This window comes from Periplaneta americana, chromosome 3, assembly GCF_040183065.1.
Source record: "Periplaneta americana isolate PAMFEO1 chromosome 3, P.americana_PAMFEO1_priV1, whole genome shotgun sequence".
In the NCBI taxonomy this organism is placed as follows: domain Eukaryota; kingdom Metazoa; phylum Arthropoda; class Insecta; order Blattodea; family Blattidae; genus Periplaneta; species Periplaneta americana.
Genome location: NC_091119.1, coordinates 138147068 through 138170266, shown reverse-complemented (window position 1 = coordinate 138170266; position 23199 = coordinate 138147068). Strand labels below are relative to the sequence as shown.

The window sequence follows — 23199 nt, the reverse complement described above, 5'->3', positions numbered from 1 at the left end:
GTACGTGAGTTTTATGTGTACAGAGCTTTAAATCTGTTGGAAAGTGGAACTTTGAATCATTTTATTAAATAATTAGAAATACTGAAAGATTTTAGTATTACCTGCGTACAGTAATTAATATCGTTTATTTTGGGATACCGTAATGGATTAATAATAATAAAATTGTGCTTAAATATGATTATTACAGTGTCTAAAAAGCTGTGAAAGTCTGAACTATTTTATTGGTTTGAAAATATTTTATAGCATTATAAGGTTCACTGAAAATTTATTGCCTTGCAGAATAATGGAGTTAACACAAACTTGCGAATGGAATCTTTAAATCACAAGAGATAATATATCCAGGAAACTAATTTTATGAAAATAATGCAGAATCCTTTAGTATGTGTTGTAGTTTGTTTGGTTACTAATCGTGAATTTTTAAAAATGGTTCAGTAAGATAACTTTCATATTTCTTGGTAATGTAAGTACTGCTGTCTTAAGCAGTAACTTTATAAACAAGAGGGAACAGGCAGATAAGAGCAGAAATTTAAATACAAGTTTATTCCATTTCGAGTCTTGCGTACACTACTTTTAACACTTGAATATAATTAATTGATTAACTAGTGGACTTACTCGTGTTAATTATGTTATGTGCGTGAAGCACTGAAACAGCTGTAAGCCGCACAAATCTTACATAATTAATACGAGTAAGTCCACTAGTTAATCAATTAATTACAAGTTTATTGTTAATTAAATAAAGTGTATAAATTATACCGAAGTATGTTTTGGAACAGATTTTATAGACTAAAATTGTTTTAGTTTACTGGAGTGTAACCACTTTTTCATGCATGCGTGCATAGGTGTTTGAGTGGTTTTTTTCTCCTTTTCTTCTACAGTCTCTCCCACTTTTTTCCTTTTCTTCCTGTATCTTTCTTTTTTCTTGTCTGTAGATTTATATGTTAAGGTTAATGAAGTGAAGAACGAAAATTGTATACGAATTAGTTTAAAAGGATCATTCTTTCACATTTACATTGATTTTTGTAATTATTACTGTAAGATGGATGTTCACTGACCTGTCACAGAGGTTAATCGAGTTTGTAATTATTACAGGAAGATGAATGTTCACTGCACCTGTCACAGAGGTTCTCCCAGCTCTACCCAGTAACGCGTTCTGTTCCCATCCTCACCAGCAAATCTGCCCCGGGTATTATTATTGCTATGGGCACTGTTGGAACATCACTGAAAGGTCATCCTGGGGTGTATCTTAGTCGTGATGCTGGTCTCACATGGCGGCAGGTGGGTGTTTATTTACAGAAATGTGCAGATCGAGAAACAAAATTTGGGCCACCTGAATTTTCCAAGTTCCAATTATAACATACTGGGCCTGCTCAGTGCTTACTGCTTGTTTCTGGGTCTGTGTGTGAAACAAGATGTATTTTATTAATTTGAGTACTTTCAAGGCTTAAAAACAAGATTTTAGCTTGTGAAGAAATGGTCAAGATTCTACTATTATCCATTCAGTTCAAGAAAGAAATCTTACATAAAATTCAGTTTGTAACATCACTGCACGCTGAAGGGGTGTAGGCAATTGGTTCATGGTATCTTGTCTACTTATAGCGACTTACCTCAATTGCTTTCCATGCACTCTTATCTTAATAATGCAAGTGTTCTGAGTATCATAGGTTGTTAGAGAAATGCAGTGTTCTTAAGCAAAGTATCTTACATTAAGTTAACTCTCACAAGCTATCACAAGGGTAACATGTGAGGAAAGTATTGAAAATAATCAAAATAATAGTTTTTTCTCCATTCTTTATAGCTTTGCCACTTTAATTTTTTTATTACAACACTGCCATAACATCACAAAAAACTGTGGGATGGACTGTGTTACTTTATGGATGTGCATTCCATCTGAATGGAATTCTAGAGGCAGCCGTTGAATGTATTTGTTACTGAGCGGGTTATGAATTATATAATGTTTGGTAACTATATTTGAAATTACAATGTAATTACTTATATAACAGAACTTTAATTTGAAAATAGAAAATAAAGTGTAGAATATAAACTATAGAGGTGTACTGTGATAGACGGCCAATGATTAGAAATTACAACACTTGCATTTGTTGGTAGGTTTCACTCTTGAGTTGGTATGGATAATGCTGTATAATTTGAAACATTTGACAGAGTCAATTTTCATATTACATTAGCATATAGTGTTATTTGGATGTCTATATATTGCTCATAAAATTTTTATGCAAAAAATAAGTAAAAAGAGCTAAATTTTAACAATTTAAAATGAAAAAACGAAATTTAAAAGCAAGTTCTGTTATAATAACTATATATGGAATGTGTTGCTAGCATAGGTTTTGAGTTCTTCGTGGTTAAGAACAAGCTCTTTATGATGGGCTCTTATTAGTATCCAATTTGTTCCATTTTATTATTATTATTATTATTATTATTATTATTATTATTATTATTATTATTATTATTATTATTATTTTATTGTACCACCATGTTGGCTTAGTGCTAGAGCATTGAGCCTAGGTGCCTGGGTTCAAATTCCGCTCTAACCTGAATTTATAACTTGTCTTGAGCAAGCCCGTACTCCAGAAAATACAGGAGTTTTCTCTGGATACTCCAGTTCCCCTGTCACATCCTAAAAATTCTCCACCATAATCATTCATTACGAGTGTATTGTGGACCCACTGCCTGCCATGCACTCTAGATAGTCTCTGACGAACTAAGTGGTCTACACTTCTCAGCATTAGTGACCTTTATGAACCTCTGCTTAAAGAGTTAGGGCAAATAACGACAAGTTAAGGGCCCTTCCGGGTGAGGGGAAAAGTCAGAATTCCTAGGAAATCCATATTGTTTAGAGTATGCCTGCAATAACAGCAATAGCAATATACTGACAGAGAAAACAAATTTATGACATGCATATATACCTACCGTAATTATTAAGAATATTTTGGGGTGGAGCTAGGTAAGCACATTCTCAATAAAAAAATACTTCGTGTAATTGTATTACAATGAGCCTGATACCGTAAAATTTGTGTGAATGGCATTGAATTAAATTAATTCAGGATGTAAATTCTTGAAGTACAAAGTATATAAAATGTTTCTGTTGCCTTAATATATCGTCATTCTGAAGGCCTTTTGGGGTCTGCAATGTGATAGCTTTGCTCTGCTTTTTGTGACAGCAATAAATGTCATCTGTATGGATTTATGTTTGTAATCGAAACCTGTAATTGTGTCCGACATAGATAAAATGAGTTGTACGTATTTTCAGATCTAGATAACTTGAACATTTTGGAAACAACACCACCTATACCCCCTTGAATTCATGTTAACTGGTAGATCCAGTGTCAGTTATGATTGATTGCACATCAAGTTCCATGGCACTTGAAACCTCAGAAGGTTTTGACCTCATCCCAAATTCTCTTAAAGGCTCTGTAGCTATTTTTAGACATAATTTGTATAGCCAGTTATAAATGTTTTATTTCAAGCTATTTTTAACTTTTTGTTACATGATGCTTTATAGTTTTGTAATTATTAATTAATTCTTGGTGAGCATTTAAGTCATGTTAAGGTATTCATTTGATTAATTTACCTTTTTACTCTTTTCGTTCATTATTCTTTGTCTTTATGACAAATTCTCTTTGTAGAAGAAGAAAAATAAAATAAAATTCACCTGAATATGGAGATCCATTTGTATTTTATTCTTTCATCTGATTTGATTTCAGAAGAGTAGAAAATTCGATAATTCTTGTACAGTTGCAGTTTTTTTTATAAGAAAGGTTGTATGAAATAGAATCTGGAATTTCTATCAAGTAAATTTATGAAAAATTAAATATTTTCATGCAGGTACTACGAGACTATTACTTCTTCAATGCTGGAGACCATGGCGGAGTTTTGGTGGCAGTGAAGTACTTCAAATCACAAGGAGAAACTCGGGAATTGTTATATTCGACAGATGAAGGAGAGAATTGGAACAAGCACAACTTCCACGCTGATGACCTGCGAATTTATGGTTTAATGACAGAGCCTGGAGAGAATACAACTGTGTTCACAATGTTCGGCTCTGCAAAGGGTCTCCATCAATGGCTCATTGTAAAGGTTGACCTCAGCAAGGCTTTTGGTGAGTTTTAATGCTGCGCCTCCAAGAATCATCCTCATCTTGTTTTTGATCATCTTTCAACATTTGAACCCTTTTGGGATTACCGTGTATTTATTTGTATATAATGCCCCCCCCTTTCTTTTCTTTTTTTTTTCGATTGTAATGCCGAAGAAACTGAGGAGGGTCTTGCATGCTTATATATAAGATTTTGTTAGTGGTTCGAAACATTAAATAATCGATAAACATAGAAAATCGTAGAAAATGTAGTTCAGTTAATTTATTATTACAGTTAAAAATTAAAACTATGGACCATTACATACACATTTTCCGTGATGTAAATCTATTGCATTCTGGTTTAAGGAAACTGTGTTTTACATTGTAATTTGATGTTTAAGGTTGCATTTAAAATAAATTAAAAATAACATTAAGATATTTCACTCTTTTTTTATTAAATGAGATGCATTCAAAATAAATTGCATTTATTGTTGTTACGGAGTAACAATAACATTTTGTTTATGGTATACGGATCTAATATGCAAGGCAATATTTTATTATTATAATCAGGGAACGGATTTATATGGACTAAAAATATATGAAATATGTAAATATATATGTAGTTATTTTTACCAAAATATGGAATTAAATATGGATTTTTACCAAAATATGGAATTAAATATGGACTTAAAATTATAAAAAAATGACTATGTACGTTAAATATTGGTACATTTTAATCAAACTAAACAAAAAATATAATGGACGTACCTTATCTTCCAATGTAGTTTCAACAAAACACAATTTTTATTGTCTGTTACCATAACAATAGGTTACAAACATTTCTTTCAAGTGCTGAAAAGTGAATCTTCTTCTATTGTCTCTGAGGATAGATTTATACTGACTAAAAGAGCGTTCGACGTCACAAGAAGTAACTGGTACATAATTCAATTTCACAATGTCTGCTGGGGATAAGTCCAAGTTAATCTTCACTGTTGATTCACCACTCATCACAGCAACAACCTTTTGTAGTTCTTCATATCCAGGGTTTTTTGAAAGTACAGTGTCCACCTTAGCTCTTACTGCATCTGCAACTTTACCTCTACCACGATTCAGTTGTTCCACAGTACTATTTATAATTTCAAAACTTTCAGATAGTGAAAGGTGCCTATTTTGGAGACTTTTGAGCGTTTTTATGATGCATGAAAATGTATGCTGAATGTGAGCTAAGTCATTCTTCACACTTATGTCACAGGTAACTGTTTTCGCAGTATCAATTGAGACTGCATCTTCAGAGTCCAATGCAAGGAGAACATTGTTAATAGAGTCTATATGTTCGGCATAATATTCAACTGCTTCTAGCCATGTACCCCATCTAGTTAAAATTGGCTTTGGTGGCAATGGAATTTCAGGGTACATTTCTTTCAACACGTTAACTCTACTGGGAGCTTTGAGAAATACTTTTTTCACTGATGAAATCAACAAATCTACTTTAGGGAAATTGTCTCTGACCACTTCTGCCACACGATGAAATGCATGCGCCACACAAGTAAAATGAGTCAATTTAGGATATACAACAGATAATGCTTGTCCAGCTTTGACCATATAAGGGGCAGCATCGCTAATAAAGAATAACACATTATCGTACATAATACCCTTTGGCCACAGGATACCCATAGCTTCGTTGAACAGTTTAACTATAGTTTTGTTATTGCACTTTTCTAGAACATCACAATGTAAAAGAATTCGTTCAGAATATTGTTCACTTAACAAACCGATAACTACATTACCAACAAGTCTACCTTCTTTGTCGGGAGTCTCATCAATGGAAACCCAAATTGAACTATCTTTAATTTCATCTCTTATCTTCTGTATTGTCTCATCGTAGATGGATGGAGCATACGTCTTCCTAAGTGTTGACTCATCCGGGATTGTATGTTGAGTATATTTTTCAAGGAATTCCCTGAAGACCTTATTCTTTAGTTTGTAGAGAGGAATATCAGCAGAGATGAGAGAACGGCACAGGTCGATGTTAAACTCAGATCTTACATTCGATGTTGTTGGTTGTGTTAAAAACAATTGTCTCTGCTTGGAATTTAGTTGTTTGTTGGCCTGATGTTTACTAGTTGTAATGTGTTGTTGCACCAGGAACTTTTGTGTAGATGATACTGCACACTGACACAAATTACAAAATAATATTTTATTGTCAGTTGATAAACCATCTTCTTTAAATTCTGAAATGTAACTTGTTAGTTTTGATTTTAAATTGACTGAATGACGTACTTTTGGCATATTTACCGTCTTTATAGTATGATTTACAAAACTGAACCTATGTGTACTCTGACTGGCATTTAACTGTTGAGCTGCACAACTGAAGTCTGTTAAAAATTTTAAATTAAATTAATACAGTTTTGTAACTTACTTTCCCATTGTTCGATAGGACTGCTAATTTTCAAATAACTCTGATGTTAAAGGGATTACTGAACATGTGTTTAAATCTCTATTGTTGAAATGTATTTTTAAAAGTTAATGGAATTTTGTTTTGTTTTATTGTTAAACCTAATATAATATGGACTGTTTTATATGAAATATGGAAAATATATGGAAATTAACGAAAATATGTACTAAACTCTAAAATATGGAAAAATATGGAAAATAAAAGTAGGATTTTTCAACCCTACACATTGTGAAACATAAAGATAATGCAAAATATAAATTATATTAGCTTTATAAGTAAATATGTATTTACATATAAATCCTTTCCCTGATTATAATATTAGGGTATGGTTTTATAAATGATGTCTATTTGCAAATAGATACGATAATATCCCAGATTAAGTTATACAGTATTTTTTTTTTTTTTTTTTTTTTAACTTACGTATGAAATTATTCAAAAGTCGAAACATTTTGGAAATCACTGAAACTTTTTAAAAAATGAGGCATACATAAATTTTAAAACTCATTTGCGATAATGTTTTCCATTTTTATAATTTTGATTGCTATGAATTTTATTTCGAAATGTACCAAATGAAAGCTATTTCAGCTGTTGTGTGGATTGTAGCATTTCTTTCTTTTTCGCATATTTATTCCTCAAAATAATAGTTTTGTGGGGCACTGTAGCATCGCACTGTTTTCTTCAAGCCAGAAGGTAGCATTTTCGATTGCCAATGGGTTCATGGATTTTCTTAATTCCACTATGTAATCCTTATGGCTACACTGAGATCCTGAGATTCACTCTGCCTGTAAGACAAATTAGTACCAGGGGCATTTTCTTTGAGGCTGAAGGCAGCAAGCATGTAGGATTGACATTCCTGCTGCTGCTATTGCCAGTTGTCTGCAAAGATGGGAGACTTAGCCTACCACTAGCCTGTGGGCCTGAATAGCCTGTAATAGGAATAACTTTTTTTTTTCTTTTTTAATAATTTTGTCTCTGCAGACTCGAATTGTTCTTACTTACCATTAATTATGATCAATGCTTTGAAAAGTTAGAGACATTTTGCAAGATTTTTTTCTCAGTTGTGTACAAAAATCTGGAAAAGAGGCTATTAATAGTAATATTTAATTAATTAATTATGATTTATTTAACGACGCTCGCAACTGCTGAGGTTATATCACCATCGCAGGTGTGCTGGAATTTCGGAATTTTGTCCTGCAGGAGTTCTTTTACGAAATATGAAAGGCCTGAAATCCCATAAGAGCAACGGCCTCCTACAGCAGTGTAGGGTGAGCTGAAGGTCTACTACAATTGGGGAGCCAGTCTAAGAGAGCTTACACTATACATTTACAAACTAAACACATAAACAAATTATACCAACTAAACACGAAAAACTATACAGACTAAACACATAAATTATGCAAACTAAACATCCACAAAAAACTATGCAAATCAAACACACAAATTATAATCTGAACACACAACTATCCACACTAAACACACAAAAAATTCACAAACTGAACACATATACAGTCTTAACTCACACACAAACTAAACACACAAAAACCTATACAAATTGCACACATAAATTATACAATCTAAACACACAAACTATCTAAACTAAACACACAAAAACCATACAATTGAACACAAAAATTATACTAACTAAATACATGAACTATACCAACTATACACGGACTCAAACTATCCAAACTAATGCACACAAAAATAACTATATAAATAATATACAACTATACACAGGAGTTCTTTTACATGCCAGTAAATCTACTGACATGAGCCTGTCAAATTTAAGCACACTAAATGCCCTTGACTTGGGCCGGGATCAAAATAGTAATAAAATATGGTGGTTCTTTACATAAACTTTATTTTTTCTTTTACAATTCCTGGTGGTTTCAGTTGTGCCCTGCCTGTTTAAATAAATGGCTTTCTGTTGAAACAGTGATGACTCATCTTCTGGCTTGTTTTTTGTTGCTATTATCTGCCCACATCTCGCCCATCATCATCTGTCAAGTCTCAATGTCAGCTGGGCCCTAAAATGTCTGTAATTATAAAATAATGTAACGTTTTTAATGTAATGCATATTATAAAAATACTAGGATGGAAAGTTATGTTCTCTCCTCCTTTTTTTAAGGCATGGAATTTGAACTATGTGTGTCATTCTGCTATTTGGTGAATTTTAAGACCAATACGGAACACATGTTTTGTCTTAGGCTACAATTGTACGAATGAGGACTACAAATTCTGGTCACCCAGCAGTGGCAGTGATTCTCACATGCCATGTGTACTTGGTCGCAAGGAGACATATCAGCGACGCATTCCACATTCAAACTGTTTTAATGGACGAGATTACGACCGACCAATCAAAATGGAAGTCTGTGAATGTAACATCGAAGATTACGATTGGTAAGTTAGTTACACTGTCGACTTTTCAGATAAAAGCATTTTATGTTCTCTCTCTCTCGCTCTCACTCACTCACTCACTCACTCACTCACTCACTCACTCACTCACTCTGATGTGATCTGGAGTGAATTTCCATTTTGTATCTTTTTGGTTTCAAATAAAGGTTCGTTTATACATCTTGATTACACAACTTTTAACATTATATCACTTTGGAATATGTAGTTTATTGCTTTCGCGTGTTAAATACTAGGTTACGGTACCTTGTTGACTAGTTTTAGCCTGTGTGGGCCATCTTCAGATATAAATTACTACCTTCAGAAGATAGCCCACAAGCTGAAACTAGTCAACAAGGTACTGTGCCTAGTATTTAACACGCGAAAGCAATAAACTACATATTCCAAAGGTTTGTTATATTTCGTGTGCATCATTCCTGGATAAATTCACCTGCAGACATTGAATATGAATCAGTTCTGTCCAACAGTTGAGGAGGAATCAGTGTATATAAATAGACAAAATGTCTGAAACCACTTCATTACCAGGGATACTGAAAATGTCTCTTTCTTTGAACATCTTGAAAACGATATTTTACAGCATCACATAACGAGAAAGTAAAAATTAACTAAATTGGTCAGAAGTAGCCTTTCGACCAATAGAAATGAAATTAAGGGTTAGTAACATGATATTATTGTAATAAATAGTTACTGGCTAATGGTACAAATTGTGAACTTGTTGTATGTATTAGTTTACTTGTGGCATAATAGGGAATGCATTTTACTTTTCATTTTGCAGCACTGAAGGATTTATAAGGAGTATGTCTACAGGACAGTGTATCCATAATAAGACTATTGGTCAAGATCCGTATAAACCTCCTGAAAACTGCCCAGAAGGTTCCACATATGAACGCACAAAAGGCTACGTAAAAATTGCTGGTGATGTGTGCATTGTTGGTAATGATGATAATTTCAAGCCTGACATAATACCATGTCGTGTGGGGTATGTAACATTACTTAGTTTTGTTGATTAAACTTACTTTTAATTAGATGACTAAATATCTCGGAACATTTGTTACATTTATTTTTTCTTGTTGCTCCAATGAAGGAGTAAGTGGATCTGAACTAGGAAGCATACATGCCTATTTATGAGAAATATTTGGTTGGAGATACATATCTTGGCATTCAGAGATACGCCAGTTATGTCCTAATGTCATTGGAATCTATTATTATGGATTCCAAGTCTGTCTTGCCCCTATAAGAATCAGCAATCAAAGCTAATTATTCTATATTTTATACTAATTCCTATAGAGTTTTTAGTTACATTAAGAGGATGTGTCGAGTTAATTTTATCACTCTCTTTAGAAGAGTGATCTATATTAAGGATATGTGTTACTGAGTCAATCTGATTCTTTGTTACTTATCATATAATTACTGGGCGAATGTATAGTAGAGAAACCGCAGTGAGATGATCTGTCAGAAATATTGTTTGCAGACTCTTCTTATGCAGATGACATGTATAAGCTATTAATGTAAAATGTTGCTAAATATAAGCAGTTAAAATATCACTTATTCATCAAAATTAAGAAAGGAGTAGCTGAAAATGTTTTTTCCAAACATTTGATGCACATGTTTAAGAAGTGACATGTCACTTGCTGCAGTTTCCGTTGAAAAATCGATTTTTTTTTCTCTCAGATATTATTTTTCAGTTCTTTTAGGTATATGAATTATTTTTGTACACATCGTTTTTTTTAAAGTTCCTAACAAATTAAAATCACAAAGGGCTTAGGTCTGGGGATTGAGGAGGCTGCACCTTTCTTTTGAAAATTCCATTCTGGAAGACTGTATGAAATTCGTGCACAAGGTAGTTGGCTATATGTTGTGTAGCAGAAGTCTGTTGGAGAGAGAGAGCGTGGTTTTGTCGTTTTCTCTGACTTTTCTCTCTGGGGAACTCTAAAAGACAGTGTACAGCAGTAATTCACATATCTTGGAAGAACTGAAAATAGCACCCAGGAAAACATTGCCTCCACTTCTTGATGGTAACTACAGCAAGTAGTGCATCACTTTTTAAACAGGTGCGACAAATGTTTGGAGCAAGAAGGCAGATAGTTTCAGAATCTTTTTTCTTAATTTGAATGAATAAATGATATTTGAACTGTTTATGTTATTTAGTATTATTTAACATTAGTTTGTGATGCGTGGAATTACTGATGGCAATTTGTCCGCGTAAGCGGAGGCAAGCAGTAAGGCCATCACTTGGGCGCCTGCTTTGCAGTTTCTCTACAATCTCTTTACCTATTTTATTATGCCTACTCATTTTTTTCCCTCCTTGGAGTCCCGCGAAAGTCATTGTATTTTTAAGGAAAATTAATTTTATAATTTCAAAATTTCGGTGTTATTGTCAATTTGGCAGTGTTATATTAAAATTATATGTATGGAAGATTATAATTCTGTGTTATGGCATTAAACACACTAAAAGAATGTTATATGCAGAATTTTTAGTATCAGCTTTCAGTTTTTACAGTTTATATTACATGGTATAGCACATGAGAGTAAACAGATTTTTATTGCCCTTGTGAAAATTATAACCCTCGGCTTCGCCTTGGGTGCTAAACTTCTACTCTCGCATACAATCTAATTTTACTCTGTTATACTATAAATTACTATTTCCTACTATGTTTTTATTTGAGATTCTAGAATTGAAAATTGGTTTGTTTTAGCCCTTGAAATCTGTGTGTACAATAACTACAATATCTTTCTTCAGATAAACTTGTGTACTTCAAGAGAGTGCTTCTAATTAAATAAAACCCAATGTTATGTTCATTTCAATTCTGAAATACGTAAGATAATTTTGTCTTTAGTAGAATCTAAGCCTACATTTTTTAGTTTCAAAGAATAGAACAGCAAGGCGTTTTATAATTGTATTAATGGTATAATGCAGTTTGTAATACAGTAATTATCTTTCACTTTCAGTGAGATACCAGCTTTTCTTCTTGTGGCTCAGCGTGATAAGATAGCTCGAATAAGTCTCGATACTGACAACATGTTTGAGACACTGCCTATTTTTGGACTCAAGAATGTCATTGCAATTGATTTTGACATGCGCAACAACTGTGTGTATTGGGCTGACATAATTAACGATACAATTGGAGTAAGTAACTTGGAGTTTGCTTGGAGAGTAATAATGATGCATATTCATTTTAATTTTTCGCCTCAGAGACTGTAACTTACTGTATGCTGATATATTATCTATATGAATTATCAGTTTTTGAGTTCATTAAACATGGCGTTTTGCTACATATTTTAATGGTATAGTTTTGCATTCTTACTTTTAATATGTCAAGTCTATATGACATATTAAGAAGTAGTACTTTTTTTTATTATGTTTCATATTGATTTTAATTTTTTTATCATCGAAGCAATAACGAAATCTTTACATCGAAACTGGAAGATAAATGAAATAATGTGATCTGTTACACATACAAAATTTAGAAAAAATAAATTTCTTCCAATGGATTTGACATTGTAGCATAACTGGCAATTAACAACTACTTGTCAAAAAGGTACTAATATGTTGCAAAAAACAACACTGTAATATTATTTGAAGCAGTAAAATTAAAAACTAAAAAAAACAATGGAAGCAAAATTAGAAAAACACTTCAGAACCGAAAGTGAAGATAAGCAGTGGAGTGAAATTTTGAATAAACACTTAATCCAGATTTTCCAGGTTAGCATGATTGACCTTAATCTGTCCCCACACAGGATATGACTGTTTGGCAACTCACATCCTCAGAATATCACCCTATCATTTTGCAGTGCTCTGTCGAAATCTGCAAATAATAAAGACCATCTTTTCATTGTCAAGCTATCACGAAGATTGATGCTGATGAAGATTCTCAGAACAGTACTAATCCCACTGTATTTGGCCAATTCACGTTGCCTTATCTTGGATTTACTTCTATATTGGCAATAATATTGACAGCATTTTTTATTTTACTTATAGTCTATTACAATGAGGGGGGATGTCCTCTAAGAAAACACCTATTCAGGTTGTTTCAGAAATGATGGTAAAATATTTAGGGTTGAGAAGTAAAAACGAAAAGAAGCAAAAAAATTCCAGTAAGCATCCCATTTCCTTCTGAGATGATATCTAAACGACGATTTCGTGAACTGTAGATAGGTAGAGGAGGACCTGCATCTAGATCACTGGAGTTAAATCCTTCGGATTTTTTTGTATGGGGTTTTGCAAAAGACCTAGTTTACACAACAGACATCACCAACCTGAAGAATTGCAGCATCAGATTGCAGATGCCTTTCAACAAATGAAGAATGATCCAGGATTGCTCTAGCGCATTCTTGGGTCTTCAAAATTTTAAATTATGTTTTCTTTAGCGACGATCGCAACTGCCGAGGTTATATCAGCGTCACCGGTTTCATCATTCACTTTTGATTTCACCTTCAAGCGATTCTTGTTCTTTACACTTCCATTGTTATGCAGCCATGTTCAGAGTCGTTTGAATTTCATATGAGACATTTGCATCCCTTATCTTTCATAGAACACTACCACTGCAATTCGATAATTTCTCCTGCATTCACCTAGCACTAACATCATATTTACTTCCACATCATAAACTGCCCTATTTCTGAAACTAGAAGAGCCACACTAAACAATCAACATGGCCAGTCACATATTTTGAGAGTTGAGATAGCTTTGAAACCATAATACTGATATAAATGGAACTGAATTTTTTTAGAAAAGATTTACTATGTGTTTAGATGCTAATTTAAGGTTATTTTGAGCAATTAATAAAATTATGTAAAGTTATGGCATGGTTTATTATTATTTATCTGTATCAGATATATCTCGTTTGAAACACCCTATACCATTTCAGAATTTCAGTATAGAAAAAAAAATGTTTTAAACAAAAGTTGCTTAATCTATTTAGGACAATCAAAATATCTAAAAGTTATATCATCGTTCCATTTAAAATTTTGAAATTACTCCCCCGGAACCTATAACGCAAGGAAGATTGTTTAATGTTATTTGATCTACAAATTGACATTTTTTTTTACAGAGACAATGTTTGGATGGAACTGCAGAACCAGAAATCCTTGTTGAAAGTCAGCTTTCTTCGATTGAAGGAATGGCCCTTGATTGGGTGTCTAATGTGTTGTACTTTGTTGATGGTTTCCGATCCAAAATCGAAATAATTCGTACTGATATCCATTATGAAGGCCGCATGCGAAAAACTATCCTGGGACCTGACCATCTGAAAAAGCCTCGAGGAATCGCTGTCCATCCAATGAGAGGGTAAGTTATGAAATAAGAAATTGCATATTTTGAACAAGTCTCTTTGACTGCTTGTTGTTTTGTTGTTTAAATTCAAATTGTATTTAAGCATAACATTTATGAACCTAAAGTGTCGAAGTACTGTGATTCAAGGAGTTATTGTTTAATCAGCTGTCCGAAGATAGGTTGGAACCTCATAAGTGACACCAATAAGGCATCACTAGTGAGACAATTACGCTAGGAGATAATAGGGTAGGGTTGCCAGTTCCTTTCTTCTGTCAAAGATTATAGAATTTAAATTACGTGGATTAGTGTTGAGCAAACTGCAGCTATTAATGTTTTGTTGTTGCTTGCTGAAATATGACTTCGTAACTAAAATTGAAATATGGCCATGAGATTTTCAGGTAACATAATGTTGAATAAATGTTGTAGAATTAGTTTTTTTTCCTCTCCTCCCCTCCTTTCCAGTGCAGAATATCGAATTTTCTTTAGGTACATTTAAATTACGTGATAAAAATCCAGTAAAAAGTTATCCACATTTACCAAACAATAGGAATTAACCATGCAAAATTATCGAATCACATTAATAATGTTACTGTTCAATTTTAATTTATTGATACTATGTTGTAATGAAGTTTAAAACTTTTTTTTAATGCATGACTCACTGACATTCAAAATAAAGAGTCTGTAGACTTTTGTTTCAATTCTTGTCTGTAATTCATCTTTCAATTTTCTCTTTGGCATCCCTAATCATTTTTTTCCAGCTCTACACTTCCTATGGCTTTTGTTTCTTTGACGTTACCATTTCTCATATAATAATGTAGTCAGTGTAGACAAAGGAGTGATGTAAAATTTTGCAATGTCACTTTTATATCTTTTTTTGTGTTAATTTCTCTAGTTATCTGGGAATTTTTAGTTTAGGGTTGCTTCTTAGCCATTGTAAAGAGTGTTTTTCTTATGTAGAAACCTTAGTTTTTTTTTTATGTAACAACCTTACCTTTTATAAGCATAAATATACACTGCCCATGGAACTTTACATTACTGTAAAAGAAAAAGCAGAAGTACACTGGCTGTGGAATAGCAGTGAACAAATTCGAAACTCGAATAAATCGCACCAGATAAAGCTGATGCTATTTGTGTAGTAAATTTCATTGTTACGAAACATTGAAACAATTACAGTATATATGATTTCGAATTAAAGAGTTCGAAACCTACATTTTTCTTCAAAATACAAATTAAGAAAATTATATTTGAAATTACACACACTTCAAAACATATAAAAATCTAAATTTGGAACGGGAATAATGCATAGTTGGAATTGTTTTAATTTGAATTAAGTTTAAAATGAATGGTCATTAATGTATTTCTTTGTCATCATATGAACATTTATTTTGTACCTTCTTTAAAATGCAATAAGCAGAAATTTTCAAAATGTTCGAAATACCGTAGTTTCTTCTGCAACACAATTAAAAATATGTAAAAATTATACTGCTGAACTTTAATATTTTTACAGAGTTTGTTTCACGTATTTTTGATATGGCCATTGAATATATGAAAAAAAAAAAAAAAAATTGGTAATTTGGTCTCTCTGCTATGCATAGGTACATGTTTTGGACTGACTGGGCACCTGGTGATCCTAGTGTAAACAGAGCAGAATTGGATGGAACAAATATCAAGCGCCTCTTCACAAAACCCATTGTTGAATGGCCAAATGGTATAACTATTGACCACATTGCAGAAAGAATATTCTGGGTTGATGCACGTGAAGACTACATTGCTTCTGCAGATCTTGATGGACGCAGATTTAAGAAGATCATTTCAAACGATGTGAGTATAGTTTTATCATCATATCACTTAGAAAATAAAGTTTAAGTATTATACTGGGTGGGCCTGCTAAAAGAATGGCACTAATAGGTGAAGAATATTATAATAATATAATATTCATGTTATTGCGATAACCACCAGTGTTCGCATTTCTGTGACATGAAGCAAATGCTGTAATCACCTTACTAATATATTATTGCGATATACTGAAGTACATATGATATTTCCGTGCAGGAATTCTGAGTTATCATATGATGAAGGATCGGTGGAGTGGATCCCGGCCACTTAGTCACTTGTAATAAGTGCACCTCTGCACTTTAGTGTGTTGGACATTTTGCCACTGTCGCACATCTGTGACACAGTGCATGAGGGTTGGCCACTAAAGGGAAAACTAAGAGGTGGAACTTAAACTGAGAGGATTCAATCTGGCATCGGAAGTGGAATCCGGTGTGGCTTAGTGGATAGAGCGTCAGCACATAGAGCTGAAAACCCGGGTTCGAATCCCAGTGCCGGAGAGTATTTTTCTCCGCTCCACCGATCCTTCATCACCTTACTAACAGTTCATAAAGAAAGTCTTTTGTATATTGTTTTTGCACAATGTATTCTAACATGGTGCTTTGAAGTTTAATTTACCACAGAAAAGAGACTGAATCAATGGTAGGGGTAAAGTTTGTTTGTCTTCCGTCATCTAATGCATTGGATGGATATTGAAAACTAAGAGCGAGTTTTTGCAAAAAGAAAATATGTCTAAGAAGATCGGTGAAAGGAAAGTTGAAGGAAAGAATTTATAATGGATAAAATTCACAACTTTCACGAGGTGCAGTAATGCTTTCTACATGAAGTTACTGCTTACTGTATGTACCCACATGATAGACGCACTTCTTTTTTCGATTTTTTATAACAAAAAACAAGGGTGTGTCCTTTATACGTAATGATATATGGGCCATGACTAATTTATATATCGATTGCGTCGCACTTAAGATGATAGATAGTTAGCAGCAGTTGTATAAACAGATGATAACTTGTAACAATGAATACAGCAACAATAAGACAAGACACTATTGTTATTATTAACACTAGTCTTACCTCATTCACTTTCAGTTTCATCATTATTGCTGGTGTTCCCAAAATACTGTGTTGTTAATTGGAGAGTACGTATATTTTGCGTGCATAAAAAAAATAATCACAATTGTAGTGGTACCATGCATTGTTGTTCAAAAACTTGAATTTAAACATAAGCAGTGCAACCGATGTTACGACTTTTGATGTTATTAAAATGATCTTTGTTTGAAATGAAATGCATCTATTATGTGGGGAATTTTTTTTTTTTTTTAATTTTTGCGCGAGAAATTGGGGTGCGTCCATTATGCGAGGGCGAATAAGGATTTTATTTCATATCTTTTCAGGAGCGTGTATCACATCCATTTGCTGTGGCAGTATTTAAGGACAATCTTTACTGGGACGATTGGAAACAAAATGCAATGTTTTCTGCGGACAAAGATCACGGTTTGGGAATTGAGAGACTACAGAATGGTCTGCAAGGACTTATGGATCTGAAGGTATGTTTACATCTATGTAGAACTTTTACATTATCTCAAGGAAGGAGAATGCTAAAATTAATTAATTTTGTTGTATACTGGGAGGATCTTTCAACATAATTGCCAGAGATTTAGGTGGTATTAATGCATTGTCTTGTTGGCTTAGGAGATTTAAGTACCAATACGGAATTCTGAAATAACAGTGCACAGCGAAATGTTAAGTGTGGAGGGGGGGGGGGATCAAGAGGGTACTGTCTTCGCGCTACGAGTTGGCGCGGAGAGTAGATAGGCGGCACGGGGGAATTTTACGCTACATTCTGACCTGAAAACATCGGTCCGCTTACTTGGCTACAAGGGAACGGAGTCAGACATGAAAGATTCCGTATCTTCGGTGTTGTCGCTATGACTATCATCACATTTTTCAAAATTGCTGGAGTATGATCTGTCCATGACAATCGTCTGTTTATGTTCCAGCCGTGTATATTAATTCGAATCTCTCAACAAAGCCATTAGCCCCACCGCCCCCATCCTGATGGACAACAATGAGGGTTCTGGACACATTTATGGTAGTCAAAACTCCCGTAACATTTTTATCGTGCCAGCACTTGGGAAACGTTAAATTGGTAGACCTGTCTATCCGCATTTCGTCCAGATACAAAATCGGTTTTTCCACTTTCCTAAGCTTTCTTATTTGCCGTAGATATCTTCATGTATTCTAATTTACAGTGTTTTCCTATTTTTTTTTCCTGCACACTTCTTCCACCTGAAATCCTTTTTCTTCAATATTCGTCTTAATGTTGTCTTTTATTTCACATCAGTTTTCTCTTGTAAAAGGGTAGAAGTTTTTTGCAGCTTGGTACTATTTTTTTTACTTGTTATTTAACGACACTGTAATAGCTACTAGCTTCTTCAGTGTCGATTGAATTGATGATGGCGAGATGGTATTTGGCGAAATGAAACCAAGGATTCGCCATAGATTATCTGACATTCGCTTGGGAAAACCTCGGAAAAAACCCAACCAGGTAGTCAGCGCAAGCGGGAATCGAACTCACCCCCGAGCGCAACTGCAGATCAGCAGGCATACGCGCTACCTCCTGAGCTATGCCGGTGGCCCTCTTTCTTTTTCAAATAAAAATTCTCAATTATATCTTTTTTGTCAATCTCCCGTCGAAGTCATCTCCATTTGCGTTTCGCTAGTCTGGACGTTTCCGTTTTTTTTTTCTCCCTCAGGTGTCGACAACGCACTTTCTTCTGTGCAGTCTTTCATTTCATTCCTTATACGCTGTATTGTTCTTGTGGATAGATTAGAGCACTTTTCTACCTTTGCTGTAGTTTTCGTAAGAGGAATGCAAAGGCACTGTTGTTCTTTTTCTTCATCGCAGAATTATTTTGTACTTCTAATAATATTCCTTTCTTCGCTATAGATTGCCAATCCTTGTTTCCTCTTTGTCGACATATTTACAATAAACAAAAAACTGCTATAAACCTAAATAACAGTATACAATAACATAAATTCTATTAACTATATTATTATTAACACGAAAAGCAAAGGATAACTAAAGCAATACAAAGATTTGTGGTATACTGAAAACAATTGTCTTGTTGAAACTAATAAAACACTACAATAAAAACCGCACTATTATTTTCACAAAGTCGCAAAGACTCATAGACACGTGTAGTAGATGTTTGTGAAACAGGAATATTGCAATGAACAGCTCGCTGCGCATGCGCGACTGTTTCCCCTCCGCCCCGTCTAAGTACTTCAGCCGCCTTCTCCTGGCGTGACAACAGTAGGAATTGAATCTGTTGGTATTTCAAAACTTCATTAAAAATGAAAGTCTTGAACTTTGCCAAATTTGTAGTGTTGACGAGTCAAGATTATTTTGGAAGTGCATGCCAGCAGAAACCCTTTCCTTTCAAACTGGTCTAGCGACAAAAAGATTAAGAAATTAAGTGTTGTGCAAATACTTCTGGTACACACAAACTTGAACTTAGTTGTATGGAAATGTTTAGGAACTATAATGAACAATAAGTATGTGTTAGCTTCTTGACATACTTTTAGTTATGGCTGTTATATACTAAAATTGCGTTCTTAATTTGAAATTAGAGATGATGTATTGCTGTCGATTTGTACTACAAATGCGATTGAATTCTATATGTGCTATTTAGTCTGCATAATATTAGGGCCTACTCATGATGGGTGACATTATAGAACTCTTTGCCATAAATTTTTTAATTAGGGCTAATTTTATAGATATTTAATTAATTTAAATCCTAAGTATTTTTGCGTAATTTGGCATTCTTTTGAAGATTCCCCCCCCCCCCTTGAAGTTGTAATTTTGACGTTTCACTGTTTCTTACAACACAGTGTACTACGTAAGTTAAAATTTTCTAATCTTTGCAGGTATTTGCCCATGGTGTCCAAGAAGGAACAAATGCTTGTGGTAACATGTCAAAGGTTGAGTGTTCTCACATCTGTCTCGGAAAGCCTAGTAACCAACACGTTTGTCTGTGCCCTGATGGCATGGAAACTGGCAAGGAGCCTGGAAAGTGCCTGTGTCCTGGTGGTAAACCTGTTAATGCTAATGGAACTTGCCCCAAAGGTGAGACACAAATTACATATTAACATTTAGAATTTTGTCATTTTATATTAAGTGAAGCCACTTAAACTGAAAAGACTGGAGAGTAGACAGAGACATAGTGGAAAGGAGTAGAAAGGAATAGAGTGTAAGAGAGAGTTAAGACTTTGATTCTCATGAAGTTGGCTGTACTTTTAGGTATTACTGTACTGTGTGTTAGGTTTGATTTTCTAGGTTTTATATTTTATAGGTTTCATTTTCTAGGTTTTATATTTTATATGTAGTTTTAGCTTCTAGAATTTGTTTTATTTTAGGATTCAGGTTGTAACTTGTTTAGCTTAGCTTTTTTCATTTTTGAGGTCTATTACATAGTCTGTCATTGATCATCATATCTGTGGGTACAGCAAAGTGACAGTACGATATTACCCACATTTTTTTACCATTATATGGAATATAGATGTCTTCTGTAAGCTGCCTTTAACTTAGGGTACAATCATTACACGTCACTTTTTATAGCTTTGTTTTGTGTTAACACTTTTGATTACGGATTTTCTTGTTACTCTGGGTAAGAGTATTATTTACCATACTTTATGTTGTATTTAGTGGTCTAATGGTTACCATGCTAGCCATTGGATCAGAGGTTCGTGATTTTAAACCGAGCCCTGTACCAGTACTCTCTTATTAGACCTTCCCTCCCCCTATTTCAAGGGAAAAATGTAAACAAATACGAGGCGTGTTTTTAAAGGTACTGAAATTAAAAAAAAAGAAAAAAAAAACAAAATAACAGAACATTATTTTGCAAATACTTACACTTTACACTACTTCTGCAATAGTCACTGCTGTTATTGAGGCACTTGTCATAATGGGAAACCAGTTTTTGTATGTTTTCGTCAAAGAATGATGCCGCCTGTGATGAAAGCCAAGTCTGCATCACCAAGGAAATGATTTCCACCAAGAAATTTCTGCAGATGAAACAGGTGAAAATCGCTTGGTGCCAAATCAGGTCTGTAGGAAGGTTGGTCGAATTCTTCCCAATCAAATGATGTGACGAGATCTCGAGTTTGTTTGGGTGTGTGTGACTGTGCATTATCATGAATCAAAAGGATTCCACGTGAAAGCATTCCATGCCTTTTGTTCTGTATTGCATGACTGAGATTTCGTAATGTCACATAATAGACGTTTTTGTTGACTATCGCATTCCTGGGCAAGAATTCAACAAGCAAAACACCTTGTCTGTCCCAGAAAACCGTGCACGTGATCTTGCGAGTGGATATTATCTGTTTGAATTTCTTCTTCACTGGAGATGGTGTGTGCTTCCACTCCATGGATTGTTGCTTTGATTCAGGAGTGATGTGACACACCCATGTCTCATCACCTGTAATGATATGTGTTAGTGAATAATTGTCTTTCTCAGCATATCGCGTGAGAAAAGTCAGTGCAGAGGTGGATCACTTGTTCTTGTGCTCATCAGAAAGATTTTTTGGCACCCATCTTGAGCACAATTTCCGAAATCCTAACCGTTCTGTCACAATGTTGTAGAGGACTGATTTTGAGATTTTTGGAAAATGGAAAGAAAGCAGCAATATTGTGAAACGTCTGTCCTCGCGAAGGTTTGCTTCCACAGCTTGCACCAAATCATCCATGACCACAGATGCTCATCATGCACGTTTTCACGACCTTCTTACTGTCTAACTCACTTCCTCACCATTCCATCACTCATTATTGTTTCCCTATAAACCTCTACCAGTGTAACATTTCTCGCATTCACAAAACGAATCACTGATTGAACTTCACAGTCGGCAGGTCGTTCGATTGTTTTGAACATTTCGAAATGCTCTCACAATAAGGAAACACAAAATGACTGCCACTCACAACTGCGTCCTAAAGGATGGAAGAAGTCATTGCACATGCTCAAAATCACTACAGCAGTGCTGCTGTATAAAAATTTAAAAACTGTGCTTACTTTAAAAATATGCCATGTATATATCTGCATACAGTAGCGTGCAAATTAATCCGAACAACGTAATTACTTATGCAAAAACACTCAAACGGGATAAAAAAAGGATCTAAGACATACCTCAGTAATCTATGTGGCCTCCCTTGTTCCTAATAACAGCTCTGAGACGATTTGGCATGGATTCCACTAATTTCCCACAAATATTCTTCATTTCTTCATCGCGAAACCATACACCAATGAGAGCAGAAATCATCTTCTCCTTTGTAGAACAATCCATTTTTTTGCATTCTTCTTTTGCAAATTGACCACAAGTTCTCAATGGGGTTGATGTCAGGTGAGTTGCCTGGCCAGGGGAGTACCTGAATATTCTTCTTGTTGAAGAAATCTGTAGTTTTTCGAGACGTATGGCATGGTGCCAGGTCTTGTTGGAACACACCTCTGCCATCCGGAAGTGATTTTTGCAGCTGGGGTACGATTCTGGTTTGCAATGAGTGAATATATTTGTCAAAATTCATCATTCCCTTGATAGGTATTAATGCTCCAGGCCCTTCATGTGTAAAACAACCCCAAAACATTACTTTAGGAGGGTATTTGGGTGCTTGTTGGAGATGAGCTGCTGTTACTTTTTTGGATCCTTTCCGTACGTAAGAAACACGGTGGCCGTGGACCTTGAAATGAGACTCATCGGAAAAAAGTACATTCTTCCAGTCATTCACTGTCCAGTGTTGATGTAATTTTGCCCACATTAAGCGTTTTTTGCACATAACAGGGGTTAGCAGTTGCTTCTTAATAGGCTTACGAGCCCTTCGTCCAGCTTCCAAAAGCCTACACCGCACTGTTGTGACGTGAATATTCGCCCCAGTGGTAGCCATTAACTCGCGGGTTAAGTCGACAGCAGTTAGTCTAGGATTTAATTTACTTTTCCTGACAATTAAACGATCATCTGCAGGTGAAGTCTTTCTTTTCCGGCCACAGTTTCCTTTTTTCTGGGGTGTGATGGATCCAGTCTCCCTGTATTGTTTTATGATCGAATTAACAGTAGCCAAACCGATGTGACATTCTGCAGCAATTTGCCTCTGTG

At 34.5% G+C, this 23199-nt stretch overlaps 1 protein-coding gene across 2 annotated transcripts in view; it reads left to right on the top strand.

Moving 5' to 3' along the window:
* LOC138696558 (sortilin-related receptor-like) overlaps positions 1-23199 on the top strand; it is a 104085-nt gene that overhangs the window by 35148 nt on the left and 45738 nt on the right. For both annotated transcript variants that reach the window (XM_069821660.1, XM_069821659.1), the window contains exons 7-15: positions 1090-1275; positions 3841-4114; positions 8750-8942; positions 9730-9933; positions 11904-12081; positions 14006-14241; positions 15822-16047; positions 17451-17603; positions 19987-20185. In XM_069821660.1, the coding sequence (XP_069677761.1) occupies positions 1090-1275; positions 3841-4114; positions 8750-8942; positions 9730-9933; positions 11904-12081; positions 14006-14241; positions 15822-16047; positions 17451-17603; positions 19987-20185 (1849 nt within the window). The remainder of the gene's footprint in view (positions 1-1089; positions 1276-3840; positions 4115-8749; positions 8943-9729; positions 9934-11903; positions 12082-14005; positions 14242-15821; positions 16048-17450; positions 17604-19986; positions 20186-23199) is intronic.